Genomic DNA, 15,888 nt, shown 5'->3' with positions numbered 1-15,888 from the left:
AGTCCCGCGCGCAGCCCACGTGGGTTGGGGGACGGAGTATCCGGCCCTCGGGCAGCTGCAACCGCGCACAGCTGGAGCTGGCGGGGCGGAGGGCGGACCGGGACCCCGCAGGGAAGGAGGCTTCCTTCCCAGCCTCCTGCTGCCCGGAAATCCCCCCGGCTCTCAGACAACCCGCAGCACCGGTCCTGGGGGGATGGAGCGGGGCAGGATACAGGGATGGGGAGGGCTGGCTGAGTCGGAGGCCCGGGCCGCCCTCCCCCAGGCCGCGCAGCTTCAAGAAAGCAGAAGCGAGCCCTGCCCCGGGGAGTCCCACAGGAGCGGGGATCTGGGAAGAGAAACTTGCGAACGAGGGAGTTGGAGCCGTGGACCCCCGGCCCCCGCCCGGGCGTCCTGCGTCGGAGGAGGGTCTCTGGGTCGGGCAGGAGCCACCTCTTGGCCCGCCCCTTGTCCCTGGACGTCCGAAGATTGGGCCATTTCCCTTGCCGCGCCCTTACCGCTTATCGGGGTGCGCCCGGCCCGGCCCGCCCCACCCAGCCCTCCGCTCGCGCCCGGAGAGGAGGGGCCGCCGGCGCAGAGCCCCGGGACCCCGAGAGGCTGCGCCGCTCCCGCGTCCCTCTACCGTCCTGGGATTCCCAGGCCCACCCGACCCAGCGGCGCGACCCTGGCCCTCCTGGACCCTCCGTTGACTCCACCGCGGGCTTTCCAGGACCCTCGAACATACCCCAGCTCTCCAGCCCATCCCTCCCTGCTCCGTGCCGGGTGCCCCCGGCCCTCTCCAGGCCCGGATCTCTTTCCCCAGGTCCCCGGGGCGGCCTCAGCCAGGCCCCCTTCGAACCCCGCCGGCGGCCAGGGCTGGGGGGCGCCATGCGGCCGCGGGTGCTGCGCCTGCAGCTCCGGCTTCTGGCGCTGCTGCTCCCGCTGCTGCCACCGCCCGCGCGCGCCCCGAAGCCCTCGGCGCAGGACGTGAGCCTGGGCGTGGTGAGCTCGGGGTCCGCAGGCTCTTAGGGTCTGCAGGTTCTTGGGGTCTGCAGGGAGGTTGAGAGAGGGAAGCCGAGTCCGGACTCCTGGGTCCGGGGAAAGCAGGGGCAAGATTCCTATGTCCAAAGAGTGACTGAGGATGGAGTCTGGGCTCCCGGATTCTTGGGTCTGTGGGGGAGGTTTGGGGCTGGGATTTGAAGCTCTGGAAAGGAGCTGCGGTGAGGAGCTGAAGTCCAGACATAGACTGACAAACCCGGGACTGAAGGCATCCGGGGCTGGGGCCCTGGGCTCTGTCTGGGTGCCTGAGAGGGGCAGGGCTGCCAGGATGATGGTGGGCAGGGAGAGCCCATACTTTTCACCAGCTCGCTTCACCTGTCCCCTCCGATGCCCTAGGACTGGCTGACGCGCTATGGTTACCTGCCGCCACCCAACCCTGCCCAGGCCCAGCTGCAGAGCCCTGCGAAGTTGCGCGATGCCATCAAGGTCATGCAGAGGTTCGCGGGGCTGCCTGAGACCGGCCGCATGGGTAGGTGGCCCCCACCCCTCCCCAGCCCTGCCTCTGCATACAGCCTCACCACCGCCCTACAGTCTTTAGACCTCAGCGTGCTCCTGGGACACGGAGCTGTGAAAATGCTGATTTCAGGCCCCAACCCCAGAGGGCCTCAGACATTCATCTTTCCATAAGCATTTATCAAGAACCTGGTGGCTCATGCCTGTGATCCTAGGGCTCTGGGAGGCGGAGACTCAAGGATTGCTTGAGGCCAGGAGTTTGAGACCAGCTTGACCAACAAAGTGAGACGCCCCCCCACTCTCTAAGGACTTTTTTTTTTTTTTTTTGAGACAGAGTTTTGCTCTTGTTGCCCAGGCTGGAGTGCCATGGTAGGATCTTGGCTCACTGCCACCTCCGCCTCCCAGGTTCAAGTGATTCTCCTGCCTTAGCCTCCCGAGTAGCTGGGATTACAGGCATGCGCCACCACGCCAGGCTAATTTTGTATTTTTAGTAGAGAGGAGGTTTCTCCATGTTGGTCAGGCTGGTCTCGAACTCCCGACCTCAGGTGGCCAGCCTCCCAAAGTGCTCGGATTACAGGTGTGAGCCACCGTGCCCAGCCCTCTAAGGATTTTTTTTTTTTTTTTTTGAGACGGAGTCTCACTCTGTTGCCCAGGCTGGAGTGCAGTTGCGCAATCTCGGCTCACTGCAAACTCCACCTCCCAGGTTCACGCCATTCTCCTGCCTCAGCCTCCGAGTAACTGGGACTACAGGCGCCCGCCACCCGGCCTGGCTAATTTTTTGTATTTTTAGTAGAGATGGGGTTTCACTGTGTTAACCAGGATGGTCTTGCTCTCCTGACCTCATGATCCGCCCGCGTCCACCTCCCAAAGTGTTGGGATTACAGGCGTGAGCCACTGCACCTGGCCTAAAGCCTGGTTTTTTTTAAACTTAGCCGAGTGTAGTGGCATAGGCCTGTGGTCCCAGCTACTCAGAACGCTGAGGTGGGAAGATTGCTTAAGCTCAGGAGTTCAAGGCTGCAGTGAGCTATCATTGCACCACTGCTCTCCAACCTGGGCAACACATGGAGACCCAGTCTCTCTAACAAAATACACTTTGAGCATCTCTTAGATGCCATGCCCTTTCAGCTCCAATGGTATAGTGATAAATAAAGTCGGTAAGGTTCCTGCTCTCATGCAGCTAGCTTTCTCGGGGGAGAGAGAGACAGATCAAGAACATAAATATGCAAGATAATTTCAGATAGTGGTGAGTGTTTGGAAAAAAATAAAATGCTATTGGCACTGAGGGGCTGGTCAGGTTAGGGCAGGTCCCTCTGAAAAGTGTCATATGAGCTGAGACCACAAAGAGGAGGAACCAGCCATGGGAAGATGTGGAAGAAGAGTGTCCCGGGCAAGTGCAAAGACCCCATGGCACGCACAAGCTTGTGTGCCTGGAGCGAAAGGAGCATTGAAGAGCTCTGGCGAGAGGCCTCAGCCAAGGGCCCTGAAAGGTGATTGGGGTTGATTCCAAGGGTGATTAGCAACTGCGCAAGTGTTTCTCAGAAGGGAAGTAACTTGGAACTTGGTATGACTTGCAGTTCTTTTTTTTTTTTTTTTGACAGAGTCTCTCTCTGTCGCACAGGCTGGAGTACAGTGGCGCAATCTCGGCTCACTGCAACCTCTGCCTCCCAGGTTCAAGTGATTCTCGTGCTTCAGCCTCCTGAGTAGCTGGGACTACAGGCACCCGCCACCATGCCCAGCTAATTTTTTTGTATGTTTAGTAGAGACAGGGTTTTGCCTTGTTGGCCAAGCAGGTCTCAAACTCTTAGTCTCAAGCGATCAGCCCACCTTGGCCTCCCACAGTGCTGGGATTACAGGCATTAGCCACTGTGCCTGGCCTTGACTTGCAGTTTTAAGCTTCCTCTGAGTCCTGATGGATAATGAAAGGCAGGAGCCCTGAGACCAGGCGGAAGACGGCTGCAGAGTCCACACGAGGGATGGTGGCAGGAGGATGGGTGGCGTATGTGGCCCAGAGTAGTTAGATTCGGGGTGCATATTTTGGAGGCAGGGCCAGGGAACTCTTCTGTGGGGTTAAGTGGGCAAGAAGAGGGAATTGGAAGGATCTGGCTCACTACAAGGAAAGGTAGGCCCTTTCTCTGTCCCGGTGACTCAGGAACAGCCTAGAACACTGTCTGGCATCTATATGTCCTTCACTACTATTTGCTGCCTCAACAAATGAGGCGCAGTTTGACCTTAATTTGGAGATGAGACTACTGGGGATGGAGCCTGACTGGGAAAGGGGACCCCGGAGAGACCTAACCCGGGAGGGGGTGGCTTGCCACGGGAGGCCAGAGACCCAGCCGGCCAGGGGACTTTGGACTTAATCTGGGTTTGAGGAGAGCTTGGCAGTGATGGTGTGAGGCCTGCACAGCTCCCAGAGGGTTCCAGCCTCAAAGGTCCTCACTGCATACCCAGGGCTCCTTTCTCCAGAGTCTGCCCACCAGGGCCCAGGAAAGCTGGATGCGAAATCCTGGCCTGAGCCTCTGAGCACCACCTGCATGCAGCCAGTTTGTCCCAGGCCAGGTGACGCCACTCCAAAGGGCAGTGGGAATAGCTTGGTAGGAGCTGGCTTCCAGAGACAGACTGCCTGGGTTCAAATCTGGGCTGTGTGGCCTTCGAGGACACGTTTCTTAAGCCCTCTGAGCCTCAGTTTTCCCATGTAGAAAGTTGACTGGTGCTATGATTAAGGCAGGCTCTCCTATTGTGCACCCCCTTACTCGACATCACCAAATGTCTCCCACAGACCCAGGGACAGTGGCCACCATGCGAAAGCCCCGCTGCTCCCTGCCTGACGTGCTGGGGGTGGCGGGGCTGGTCAGGCGGCGTCGCCGGTATGCTCTGAGCGGCAGCGTGTGGAAGAAGCGAACCCTGACATGGAGGTAGGTCCCAGGCCCCACCCGCACCCTGGGCCTGCCTGCTGGGCTCCAGCTTTGAATGGCTGCCTGCTCCCTCCACGGCTACCCTTACGCCTTGCTCCCCTCTCCCCAGGGTACGTTCCTTCCCCCAGAGCTCCCAACTGAGCCAGGAGACAGTGCGGGTCCTCATGAACTATGCCCTGATGGCCTGGGGCATGGAGTCAGACCTCACATTTCATGAGGTGGATTCCCCCCAGGCCCAGGAGCCCGACATCCTCATCGACTTTGCCCGCGCCTTCCACCAGGACAGCTACCCCTTCGACGGCTTGGGGGGCACTCTAGCCCATGCCTTCTTCCCCGGGGAGCACCCCATCTCCGGGGACACTCACTTTGACGATGAGGAGACCTGGACTTTTGGGTCAACAGGTAAAATCTCCTTTCTTATGAGAGATCCTCTTGCCAGGTCTGGTCTTGGCCAGAATAAGTTTTCTGGGAGGCCGAGGCGGGCGGATCACGAGGTCAGGAGATCGAGACCCTCCTGGCTAACACAGTGAAACCCCGTCTCTGCTAAAAATACAAAAAATTAGCCGGGCGCGGTGGCGGGTGCCTGTAGTCCCAGCTACTCAGGAGGCTGAGGCAGGAGAATGGCATGAACCCGGTGGAATTTGCAGTGAGCCAAGATCGCGCCACTGCACTCCAGCCTGGGCCACAGAGCCAGACTCCGTCTCAAAAAAAAAAAAAAAAAAAAACCAAAAAAACAAGGTCTTGCTCTGTTCCTTAGGCTAGAGTGCAGTGGTGCAATCAGAGCTAACTGCAACCATGAACTTCTGGCTCAAGCAATCCTCCCACCTCAGTCTGCAGAGTAGCTGGGATCACTGGTGCACACCTTCATACCTGGCTTTTTTTTTTTTTAACTTTTTGTAGAAACAGGATCTCATTATCTTGCTCAGGCTGGAGTGAGTGCAGTGGCACAGTCACAGCTCACTGCAGCTTTCACCTCCTGGGCTCAAGCAATCGTCCTTCCTCGGCCACCCACATAGCCAGGACCACAGATGTGCACCACCACACCTGGCTAGTTTTAAAATTTTTTGTAGAGACCGGGCTTCACTGTGTTGCCAGGGCTGGTCTCGAACTCCTGGGCTCAAGTGATCCTCCCATCTTGGTCTCTCAAGGCATTGCGATTATAGGCATGAGCCGCCACTCCTGGCCAATAATTAGGTTTAACTTATATTTATTGATGGAGGCTCTATCAGCTGGGGGGTCTCCAGAGAAACAAAACCAATAGGATGTGTGTGTGTGGGATGTGTCTGTGTGTTTATGTGTGTATGGGGAGGGGTGTGTGTGTGTGTGTGTATGTAAAGAGATTTATTTTAAGGAATTGGCTCACAGGATTGTAGGGGCTAGCAAGTCCAAAATTTGTATGGCAGGCTGGCAACTCCGGATTTCAGTGACAGTCTGGAGGCAGAATTCCCTCCTCTCCAGAAAACCTTAGCTTTTGCTCTCAAGGCCTTGAACCAATTGGCTCTGCCCCCACCCCACCCCCAGCCACACTATGGAGCATGATCTACTTGACTTAAGGTCAACTGATTGTAGATGTTAATTGCATCTACAAAGCACCTTCACCATAGCATCTAAACTGGTGTTTCACCAACCAGCTGGGCACGACAGCTGGGCCAAATTGACCATCACAGAGGTCTAGCAGGTGCTTAGCTCCAATCCAGAGTTGGGGGCTTACAGAAATGAAAACAAATCTTTACCTGGCAGCTGAGTCAGAAGAGTGACTGGCAATGACAAAACCCACAGTGACACAGCTGCACAAAGTCCCAGCAGAGGAAGTCCTCAAGCCTGCAGGGGCTCAGAGATGTTGGCCCAAAGCTCTTGGGCAAGAGGAGGCTTCCTAGAAGAGGTGACTTCATTCCCTCAATATATATATGAATATAGGCCGGGCGCCGTTGCTTCCGCCTGTAATCCCAGCACTTTGGGAGGCAGAGGCGGGCAGATCACCTGAGGTCAGGAGTTTGAGACCAGCCTGACCAACATGTTGAAACCCCGTCTCTACTAAAAAATACAAAATATTAGCCGGGTGTGGTGGCACACACCTGTAATCCTAGCTACTGGAGCGGCTGAGGCAGGAGAATCTATTGAATCCAGGAGGCAGAGGTTGCAGTGAGCCCAGACTGTGCCACTGCACTGTAGCCTGGGCAACAAGAGCAAAACTCCATCTCAAATATATATATATATGTAAATATCCACACACACACACTGAGCGCCGACTAGCACAAGACCAGACATAGAGAGTACCACTCTCCCCGGGTACACAGGGTTGAGATCCAATAGGAAAGCAGCGAGTCCGCTGAGTCAGGGGTACGAGGAGCCAGTGAGCAGGGAAATGACCTGGGACATCTGAGGCCGGAAGCCAAAACTATGGCATCAGTAGGGAGACTGCAGAAGATGGCAGGTCCCGGATCACCAAGGGCCTTGAAAGCATGTGGAAGCCTTTGTTCAGTTGGGGAATCATTAAGGGGTTTTGCATTCTGGAACTATCATCAACTTCAGCGGGGTCCAGGGGTAGGATAGAGGCAGGGAGGCAGGAAGTTCTCGCACGGTCCAGGCACGAGATGGTGGAGTGTGCTCCCGGGGAAGGGGCCAGTGGATGGATCTAAGGGAGGTTCAGTTAGGATGGGCACGGATTGAGATCTGGCTGGATCCTGGTGACAGGAGAGATGAGGCTGGGGCCTTTGGAGGATGGTGTCCTGGTGGTGCTGTTAATGCAGGTGGGAGAGTGGGAGAGGGAGGAGTAGGCTTGCAGAAGGCAGGCACAAGTGCAGGTCTGGGTGGGAGTCTGCAGAGCTCCGGGCTGGCCATGCAGGTGGGGCCCAGGAAGTTGAGGATCCTGCCCTAGAGCTTGGTCTCCTCTGTCTGAGGTCAGGTTCCCCAGAGGTGGAGCTCCAGAGGGAAATTCTTGTGCAAGCAAGTTTCTCAGGGGCCATATGCTGAGGGGGATGGGAAGCAGGAAGTCTAGAAGCTGAGTGAGGATGTGGTCTCAGCTGGAGAGGAGCCTGATCCCATGGGAGCTCTGCAGCAGGGATGGCAATGCCAGGGAGGCGATCCTGCCTGAGGCCAGGCCCAGCTCTTTGTAGCCCTGTATTAACTACCTTGGCTGTGGGCTGCTGGGGAGCCTGAGCGACGGGGGGAAAGGGGCAGGCAGGAAGGTGCCTAGGTCCTGCGGAGGGCTTGGGCGAGGCAAAAGCTGGGGAGGCTGTGTGCCGCAACATTAAAATGTGGGCTTCGGCCAGGCGTGGAGGCACATGCTTGTAGTCCTAGCTACTCAGGAGGCTGAAACGGGAGGATTGCTTGAGTCAGGGAGGTTGAGACTGTAATGAGCTGTGTTCACACCACTGCACTGCGGCCTGGGTGACACAGTGAGACCCTGTCACACACACACAAAAAGAGGATGTGGGCTTCAAAGTTGAATTCAAGTAAGTCAGGGTTCTTCCCCTCGTAATGAACAACTTCCTTCACCTCATTGTCTCAGGTTCCTCGCCTGAGAAATGCAAGGAGAATGGTGCCTGCTGGTGGCATGGGCTTGCCGATGAAATGAGCGATTCACCCATGCCTCTTGGCATAGGGCCTGCCCCGGGCCGCATAGTGTGCATTGCCATCTGCTGTCAGAGCTGGGCTAGTGGCCGCCTTGAGAGCCAGCAGTCCATGGGGGCTGGCGAGCTTCTGGGAGGAAAGGGTGGAACGTGACGGTCAGATACAGAGCTACAGAGAACCCCACCATGAAGGGGTAGGTGGCATCAACAGAGATGGAGAAAGACTGAGCCCAAAGAGTGAAGGAGGAAGTGTCAGCCGTGGCTGGGGGAAAAACAAGCCCAGTAAGTTACATTGGCTTGTATTTGGTCATCCAGGGACAAAGTCACCTTTTTAGTGCCTGTAGACCCAGCGTGTTGGGGAAGAATTTAGGCCACAGTGGGCTTGGGCATGAGAGGAGCAGAGGAAGTGAAGATTGAGTTGAGACCACTGGCTGGAGAACTTGACTGGGAAGGGAGGGCAGAGAACCGTGTGGGGTGAGGGGAGGGAATAGGTCCAATGAGCATCTTAGGATGAGGGAGTTGTGAGCACTGAACACTGGATGAGCTGATACAAAGAAGGAGTCGGGGATGGATAGACTAACAGATGCATGCACAGAGGCAGGGATGGATGGACGGACAGATGCATGCACAGAGGCAGGGATGGACGGACAGATGCATGCACAGAGGCAGGGATGGACGGACAGATGCATGCACAGAGGCAGGGATGGATGGACAGATGCATGCACAGAGGCAGGGATGGACGGACAGATGCATCCACAGAGGCAGGGATGGACGGACAGATGCATGCACAGAGGCGGGGGATGGACAGATGCATGCACAGAGGCAGGGATGGATGGACAGATGCATGCACAGAGGCAGGGATGGATGGACAGATGCATCCACAGAGGCGGGGGATGGATGGATGGAAGGATACATGCCCAGAGGCAGGGATGGATGGGTGGGTAGATTGGATGGACAGATGAGGGTAGGTTGTTCTTGTCCTGGAGGAGGTGATCCAGGCTAAGTCCTCATACTGAGCACAGCAAGAGGCAGGAGGTGAGCATGGGGAGATGCAGCTGTGTGCCCCAGTGCACCGGAAGTTACAGATAACATTGATGTCCTGTCTTGATGAAACAGGAAACACATTTATCATTTGAGAATTGGGGGCTGGGGTTGACTGGAAGCTCAAGGGGCTGTGAGCCTGCCATGGGGCTGAGGGAAGCATGCAGGAGCTGCCTGCCAGAGCCTGGGGCAAGGATGATAGGAGGTACCGGGGCCCCTGTGGACTGCCCTCTGGGAATCTCGTGCGGCTGGGGCTGCACAGTTGTGGTTGTGTAATTTCCCCCAGATGCATGGCGTGACAAGGGTGCAGGAAGGGGTGCAGGGTCCGGAAGCCCAGTATGGCCCAGGAGAGACAAGGCAGGGAAGAAGGTGAGAGATGAATGATATCGCTCTGACTGAAACACCGAACTTCCCCCAGTTTCTCAGAAAAAGGACTCAGAGCAACAAGAGAACCTACAGTCGACAGGGAAATTCATCAGTGCAGATGTGATTTGACCAAGACCATTGAAACCCCTGATGAAAGGCAGGCCGGCAGAGCCAGGGTACCTGGCCACCTACCTTGAAGTCTCTGTGCCTCAGTTTCCTCCTCTGTAAAATGGGCTTAGGAGACAGCACAGCCATGCTGACTGGGTGACTGGAGACAGGGATGATGGAGAGTTCGGGGGGGTCCTGGGCAGAGGAGGCTGAGGCTACCTCTGGAGGGTGTCCTGCTGTTCCTGTTGGCCATAGCCGCACTTGCAGGGCCTTCCTGTGCCCCCTTTCCCCAGGCAGGGGCAGCCTCAGCTTCCACCCGCTTTCTCCTGCAGACGGCGAGGGGACCGACCTGTTTGCCGTGGCTGTCCATGAGTTTGGCCACGCCCTGGGCCTGGGCCACTCCTCAGCCCCCAACTCCATTATGAGGCCCTTCTACCAGGGTCCGGTGGGCAACCCTGACAAGTATCGCCTGTCTCCGGATGACCGTGATGGCCTGCAGCAGCTCTATGGTAGGAGGAGAGGGACCCGCTGCGAAACCATCATTGCCCCATCCAGTGTCCTCTGCAGCAGGCCAGGGGACCCACACTTGCTTGACTCTTTCCCCACAGGGAAGGCACCCCAAACCCCATATGACAAGCCCACAAGGAAACCCCTGGCTCCTCCTCCCCAGCCCCCAGTCTCACCCCCAGACAGGTGAGTCCCCCACCAACTGGGTGACCTTGGGTGACCAGCTGCCCAGCCTCAGTGTCCTTTGAGATGGGGATGGTGGGGGTCTCCGCCTTGGAGGAAACAAGCCCCCCCTCTGCTCACCTCTCCTTTCCTCCCCAGCCCGTCCTTCCCCATCCCTGATCGGTGTGAGGGCAATTTTGACGCCATCGCCAACATCCGAGGGGAAACTTTCTTCTTCAAAGGTGAGTCATTTCATGTGGCCTCATATATGTTGGCTTCCTGCCCACTTCAGTGACCCACTGGGGTTGTGGGCTTACCCTGGAAGTGGAACTTTTTTCCTTCTTCTTTGAGACAGAGTCTTGCTTTGTTGCCAGGGCTGAAGTGCAGTGGTGTGATCACGGCTCATTGCAGCCTCAAAATACCGGGATCAAGTGATCGACCCACCTCAGCCTCCTTAGTAGCTGGGACCACAGGCACATGCCAACAGGCCTTGCTAGTAATTTATTTTTTTATTTTGTAGAGATGGAGTCTCACTATACTGCCCAGGCTGGTCTCAATCTCCTGGCTCAAGTGATTCTCCATTGTCAGCCTCCCAATGTGCTGGCATTACAGGTCTGAGCCACCAGGCACAGCCCTGGGACTTTTAGTACTAAAAAGGGAAGAGTCCCAGGCAGGCCAGGATGGGCTACCCTAGATCCATTGCGCCCTTGATTTCCAGATGGAACCCCTCCCCACCCAGCCACACACCCTGCGGGAGGAGACCTCCTGCTGTCTCATGCCTTCCTGCGAACCCCTTTGTCCCCTGCAGGCCCCTGGTTCTGGCGCCTCCAGCCCTCCGGACAGCTGGTGTCCCCGCGGCCCGCGCGGCTGCACCGCTTCTGGGAGGGGCTGCCTGCCCAGGTGAGGGTAGTGCAGGCCGCCTATGCCCGGCACGGAGACGGCCGAATCCTCCTCTTCAGCGGTGAGTGGGGCGGGCGGCGGAGCGCGCTGGGATCGGCGCGGGGAGCCCACCCTGACCTCCCGGCCTCTGCCCTGCAGGGCCCCAGTTCTGGGTGTTCCAGGACCGGCAGCTGGAGCGCGGGGCGCGGCCGCTCACGGAGCTGGGGCTGCCCCCTGGAGAGGAGGTGGACGCCGTGTTCTCGTGGCCACAGAACGGGAAGACCTACCTGGTCCGCGGCCGGCAGTACTGGCGCTACGATGAGGCGGCGGCGCGCCCGGACCCCGGCTACCCTCGCGACCTGAGCCTCTGGGAAGGCGCGCCCCCCTCCCCTGACGATGTCACCGTCAGCAACGCAGGTGGGAAGCGCGGTGACCTGCGGGTTACTAGGCCTGGCGTGGGGAGAGGGGTGTGGGGAATGGGGACATGGAGACCACCCTACAGGGATGGGGGTCCTTCGGCAGTGGGGGGGGGCGGGGCGGGGCGGGACCGGGACTCAAGCTCTGCTCTCCCAGGTGACACCTACTTCTTCAAGGGTGCCCACTACTGGCGCTTCCCCAAGAACAGCATCAAGGCCGAGCCGTACGCCCCCCAGCCCATGGGGCCCAACTGGCTGGACTGCCCCGCCCCAAGTTTTGGTCCCCGCGCCCCCAGGCCCCCCAAAGCGACCCCCGAGTCCAGAGCCTGCGATTGTCAGTGCGAGCTCAACCAGGCTGCAGGACGGCGGCCCGCTCCCCTCCCGCTGCTCCTCTTGCCGCTGCTGGTGAGGGTTGTCGCCTCCCGCTGATGGGGGAAGCCATCCAGACTGAACAGCGCCTGCCACGGCCAAGTCCCCCGCCGCTGGACTGGTCGGGGGTTGTGAGGCGCTGCGGAGGCCCCTTGTCTGTTCCCACAGACGGGGGCTTGGGCGCGGACTAAGCGGGGTGGATCTCCCGCGCAGGGGCGGCGGCAGCGGGGACTGGTCGCCCTGGCGCTGGACTCAGTCTCCGCGGGGTCTCCCGCCCCCGGCGGTGCCACCAGAACCGGCTGCCAGGGGGCGCCCGTGCTGGGTCCACGTGTCGGTCGCCGCCCCCGTCGTTCCCTCGCGGCAGCCACCAGGGAGCGATAGGACCCTGCCTCCCGAGCCCGGGGAGGGGCGGGGAGGACAAGGGGCGGGCCTGCGGCCTCACCCGGAGGGTTGGCAGTCCCTGGCGGCGAGCTGCCCCCGCAGGACCGTCCTTTTCCAGGAAAAGGCAGCTTTTTTCGGAGCGCAGTCCCGGGACTCTCCGCAGCCCTGCCCTGCCTGGCCACTGTGCTTGGCGTTCCTGGGTCGTTAGAGGACAGGCTTCACTGCGAAGCCGGGCCCTGCCCTCTCCCACCCGCAGTTTCTCACCCCGTTCTGCTCCCACGATGCCCCTCTACAGTCATTGCCACATTGGTGGGAACCTGGGACCCAGACCCGGAACCAGCCCAGATATCACCCCTGAGGACCCATGCACCACGTCCTGGGTGGTGGCATCAGTGGCTGGAGGGATGATCTTTGCTCTCCAGACCCTGTTAACCTTGTTTCGGTTCCTCCCCTGCCACCTGTCTCCTCCTTCCCAGGCCGCCCAGCCTGGGCACCTCCCTGGGCCCAGAACTGCCTCCCATTGAATGGAGCACCTTTCTATCCCCAAAACCCCTTCCCTGCTTGCACCCTGGAGAGAACAGCTGGACTCCCATCAACTCAACGCTGGTGGAAAGACAGGGACGGAACCGTGGCTCAGGCCTGGTCATTGCTCCCTCAGCACTCTCTCCTGGGAGGCCTTAGTTCTAGAGTGAGGGGTGGGTGGAACCTGGGGGCACCTGATTCACCCTGTCCCCACTCCCCACAGTTTTAGGATCTAAATTATTGTCTCTGGAACTATTTTTCTAGGCTATCCCACATCAGGATCACTGGGAAATTGAAGTTTGCAGATCCCACACCTCACCCTGAATCCTCACTCAGGGTGGGGTCAGGAATCTGCATTTTAACTAGTTGCGGGGATTGTGGGGGGCAGTAGCTGACTGTCTCGTGGCATTTCTGTGGCTCTGAAGTGTTCCCCCATCCCAGGACCAATCTCTTCATATCTTCTCTACAGAGCCACACTGGCGGCCTGACCCCCATGGGTAGAGTCACTTAGGGCCACTTCCTAAGTTGCTGTCCAGCCTCCGTGACCCCCTAGTGCTTCCTGGAACTGAGGCTGTGGGCAGCCATCCCCACGACCAGGGAAGGGGTTCCCCCAACTTCTCATACAAATAGATCAGCATGAGGACAGAGGCAGGAGACTGGTCAGTTACCTGGGAATTCTGGGCTGCTGGGAAACGATTTGGGCCTCTGTCAGTTTCTCTTCCATGTATGAGGAGGGAGAAATTTGTATTTTAGAAACTTGTTCATCCCAGTCAGGACAATAAAAATGAATGGACAAAAAGCCCTTTCATTCTTCTGAGCATTGATGGACCTAGGGAGAAGTGTTGTGGCGGGAACTGGACCGACCTGAATCTCCCTGCTTTGCAGAAGAAGGAATCCAGGGTTGATGGGGAATCTAAGAAGGAAGAGTGGGGCCGGGTGTGGTGGCTCACGCCTTAATCTTAGCATTTTGGGAGACCAAGGCAGGCAGATCATTTGAGGTCAGGAGTTTGAGACCAGCCTGGCCAACATGGAGAAATCCCATCTCCACTAAAAATAGAAAAAAAAAACATTAACCAGGCATGGTGGTGCATGTCTGTAATCCCAGCTATTAAGGAGACTGAGACAGGAGAATCTCTTGAACCCAGGAGAGGGAGGTTGCAGTGAGCCAAGATCTCATGAATGCACTCCAGCCTGGGCAACAGAGCGAGACTCCGTCTCAAAAAAAAAAAAAATAAAATAAAAATAAGAAGAAGAAAAAGAAGAAAGAAGAGTGGGAGGAAGAAGTAGAGAGGAACCCAAAAGTTGGTTATGGGGCACCCGGAGGACAGTCGGCCACTGTGGAATTGAGACTGCCTCATGGCTCCATGTAGACTTCCAGAGCCTTTAAAATTTTATAACTGCTACACAAAAATGTCATGTCAAAGCGATTATTTTTATTTTTTAAATGGTCTCATAATCAAAATTTCAAACTTGTGCTTCAAAGGACATCATCCAGAAAGTTGGAAAGAGGCTGGGCACAGTGGCTCATGCCTATAATCCAAACACTTTTGGAGGTCAAAGTGGGAGGATGGCTGGAGCCCAGGATTTCAAGAGCAGCCTGGGCAACATAGTGAGACCTTGTCTCTACAAAATAATCCAAAAATTAGCCGGGCATGATGGCGCCTCGCATGTGTAGTCCCAGCTACTCAGAAGGCTAAGAGGAGAGAATCACTTGAAGGTGGGAGGTCTTGGCAACGATGAGCTGTGATCACACCACTGCACTACACCCTGGGCAACAGATCTGTCTCAAAAAAAAAAAAAAATTGGCCGGGTGCGGTGGCTCACACCTGTAATCCAAGCACTTTGGGAGGCTGATGCAGTCGTTTGAGAGGCAGGTATCACTTGAGGTCGAGAGTTTTAGACCAACTGGCCAATATGGTGAAACCCCGTCTCTACTAAAAATACAAAAATTAGCCGGGTGTCGTGGCACATGCCTGTAATCCCAGCTACTTGGGAGGCCGAGGCAGGAAAATCGCTTGAACTCGGGAGTTGGAGGTTGCAGTGAGGCGAGATCACGCCATGGCACACCACCCTGGGCGACCAAGCGAGACTGTATCAAAAAAAAAAAAAAATTGTCACATGATACCATTTCAGCCCACTAAGATAGCTAGAATTAAAAAGACCCAGAGCATAACAAATGTTTCTGAGGATATGGAGAAACAGGAACCCTCGCACACTGCTGCTGGGAATGTAAAATGACAGACATTTTGAAAAATAGTCTGGCTGTTCCTCAAAAGGATAAAAACACATTAACCATGTAACCCAGCTACTCTTCTCCTTCATACGTATCCAAGAGAACTGAAAACATATGTCTGCACAGAAACTTGTGCGTGAATGTTCACAGTAGCATTATTCAGCATAGCCAAAAAGAGGAAAGAACCCAAGTGTCCTTCGATGGGTGAATGGAGAAACCACTTGTGGTCTATCCACACAGTAGAATATTATGCAGCCAGAAAAAAGGAATGAAGGACTGATCCATGTTACAACACAGATGAACCTCAAGAACAGGATGCTCAGTGAAAGACGCTAGACACAGAAGGTCACCTAGTGTGTAATTCTACTTACAGGAAACGTGTGGGGGAGACACATCCATTGAGAGAGAAAGCAGATGAGGCCGGACGCAGTGGCTCACGCCTGTAATCCCAGCACTTTGGGAGACGGAGGCAGGCATATCACTTGAAGTCAGGAGTTCGAGACTCCTTGGCAACATGGTGAAACCCCGTCTCTGCTAAAAGCACAAAAATTACCTGGTTGTTGTGCCATGTGCCTGTAATCCCAGCTACTCAGGAGGCTGAGTCAGGAGAATTGCTTGAACCCGGGAGGCAGAGGTTGCAGTGAGGTGAGATCGTGCCACTGCACTCCAGCCTAGATAACAGAGGGAGACTCTGTCTAAGAAAAAAAAGAAAAAGTAAAAGAAAGTAGATGAGTGGTTGTCCAGGGAAGTGAGGACTGGCGGTGATGTCTCAGAGGGGCAGAATTTCTCTTAGAAGTGATGAAAATGTTCTAAAATGGGTTGTGGTGATAGCTGCACAGTTCTGTGCTTTAAATTGCACAGGTCAGTGAGTGAATTGCTTTGCCTGTGAATTGCATCACCGTAAAGCTATAAAAACAAGGTACTGGGCC

At 56.5% G+C, this 15,888-nt stretch overlaps 1 protein-coding gene across 4 annotated transcripts; it reads left to right on the top strand.

Annotated features, from left to right (window-relative positions):
* The first annotated feature begins 326 nt into the window (after positions 1-326).
* MMP25 (matrix metallopeptidase 25) lies at positions 327-15,376 on the top strand. Of its 4 annotated transcripts, none has more exons than XM_033236014.1 (10): positions 327-978; positions 1,372-1,504; positions 4,268-4,403; positions 4,513-4,805; positions 9,823-9,999; positions 10,099-10,183; positions 10,319-10,401; positions 10,968-11,120; positions 11,198-11,455; positions 15,333-15,376. In XM_033236014.1, the coding sequence occupies exons 1-10, from the start codon at positions 865-867 to the stop codon at positions 15,359-15,361; spliced, it is 1,461 nt and encodes a 486-aa protein (XP_033091905.1). In that variant the 5' UTR covers positions 327-864; the 3' UTR covers positions 15,362-15,376. The 4 variants fall into 4 exon arrangements, with proteins under 4 accessions (XP_033091905.1, XP_033091902.1, XP_033091903.1 ...); XM_033236011.1 differs by lacking the exon at positions 15,333-15,376 and adding an exon at positions 11,612-13,525 and having other exon boundaries at positions 835-978; XM_033236012.1 differs by lacking the exons at positions 327-978; positions 1,372-1,504; positions 15,333-15,376 and adding exons at positions 2,454-2,975; positions 11,612-13,525.
* The last annotated feature ends 512 nt before the right edge of the window (positions 15,377-15,888 follow it).

This window comes from Trachypithecus francoisi, unplaced genomic scaffold (assembly GCF_009764315.1).
Source record: "Trachypithecus francoisi isolate TF-2019V2 unplaced genomic scaffold, Tfra_2.0 Lachesis_group15, whole genome shotgun sequence".
NCBI classification, from domain to species: Eukaryota; Metazoa; Chordata; class Mammalia; order Primates; family Cercopithecidae; genus Trachypithecus; species Trachypithecus francoisi.
This window is presented reverse-complemented; position numbering and strand designations above follow the sequence as displayed.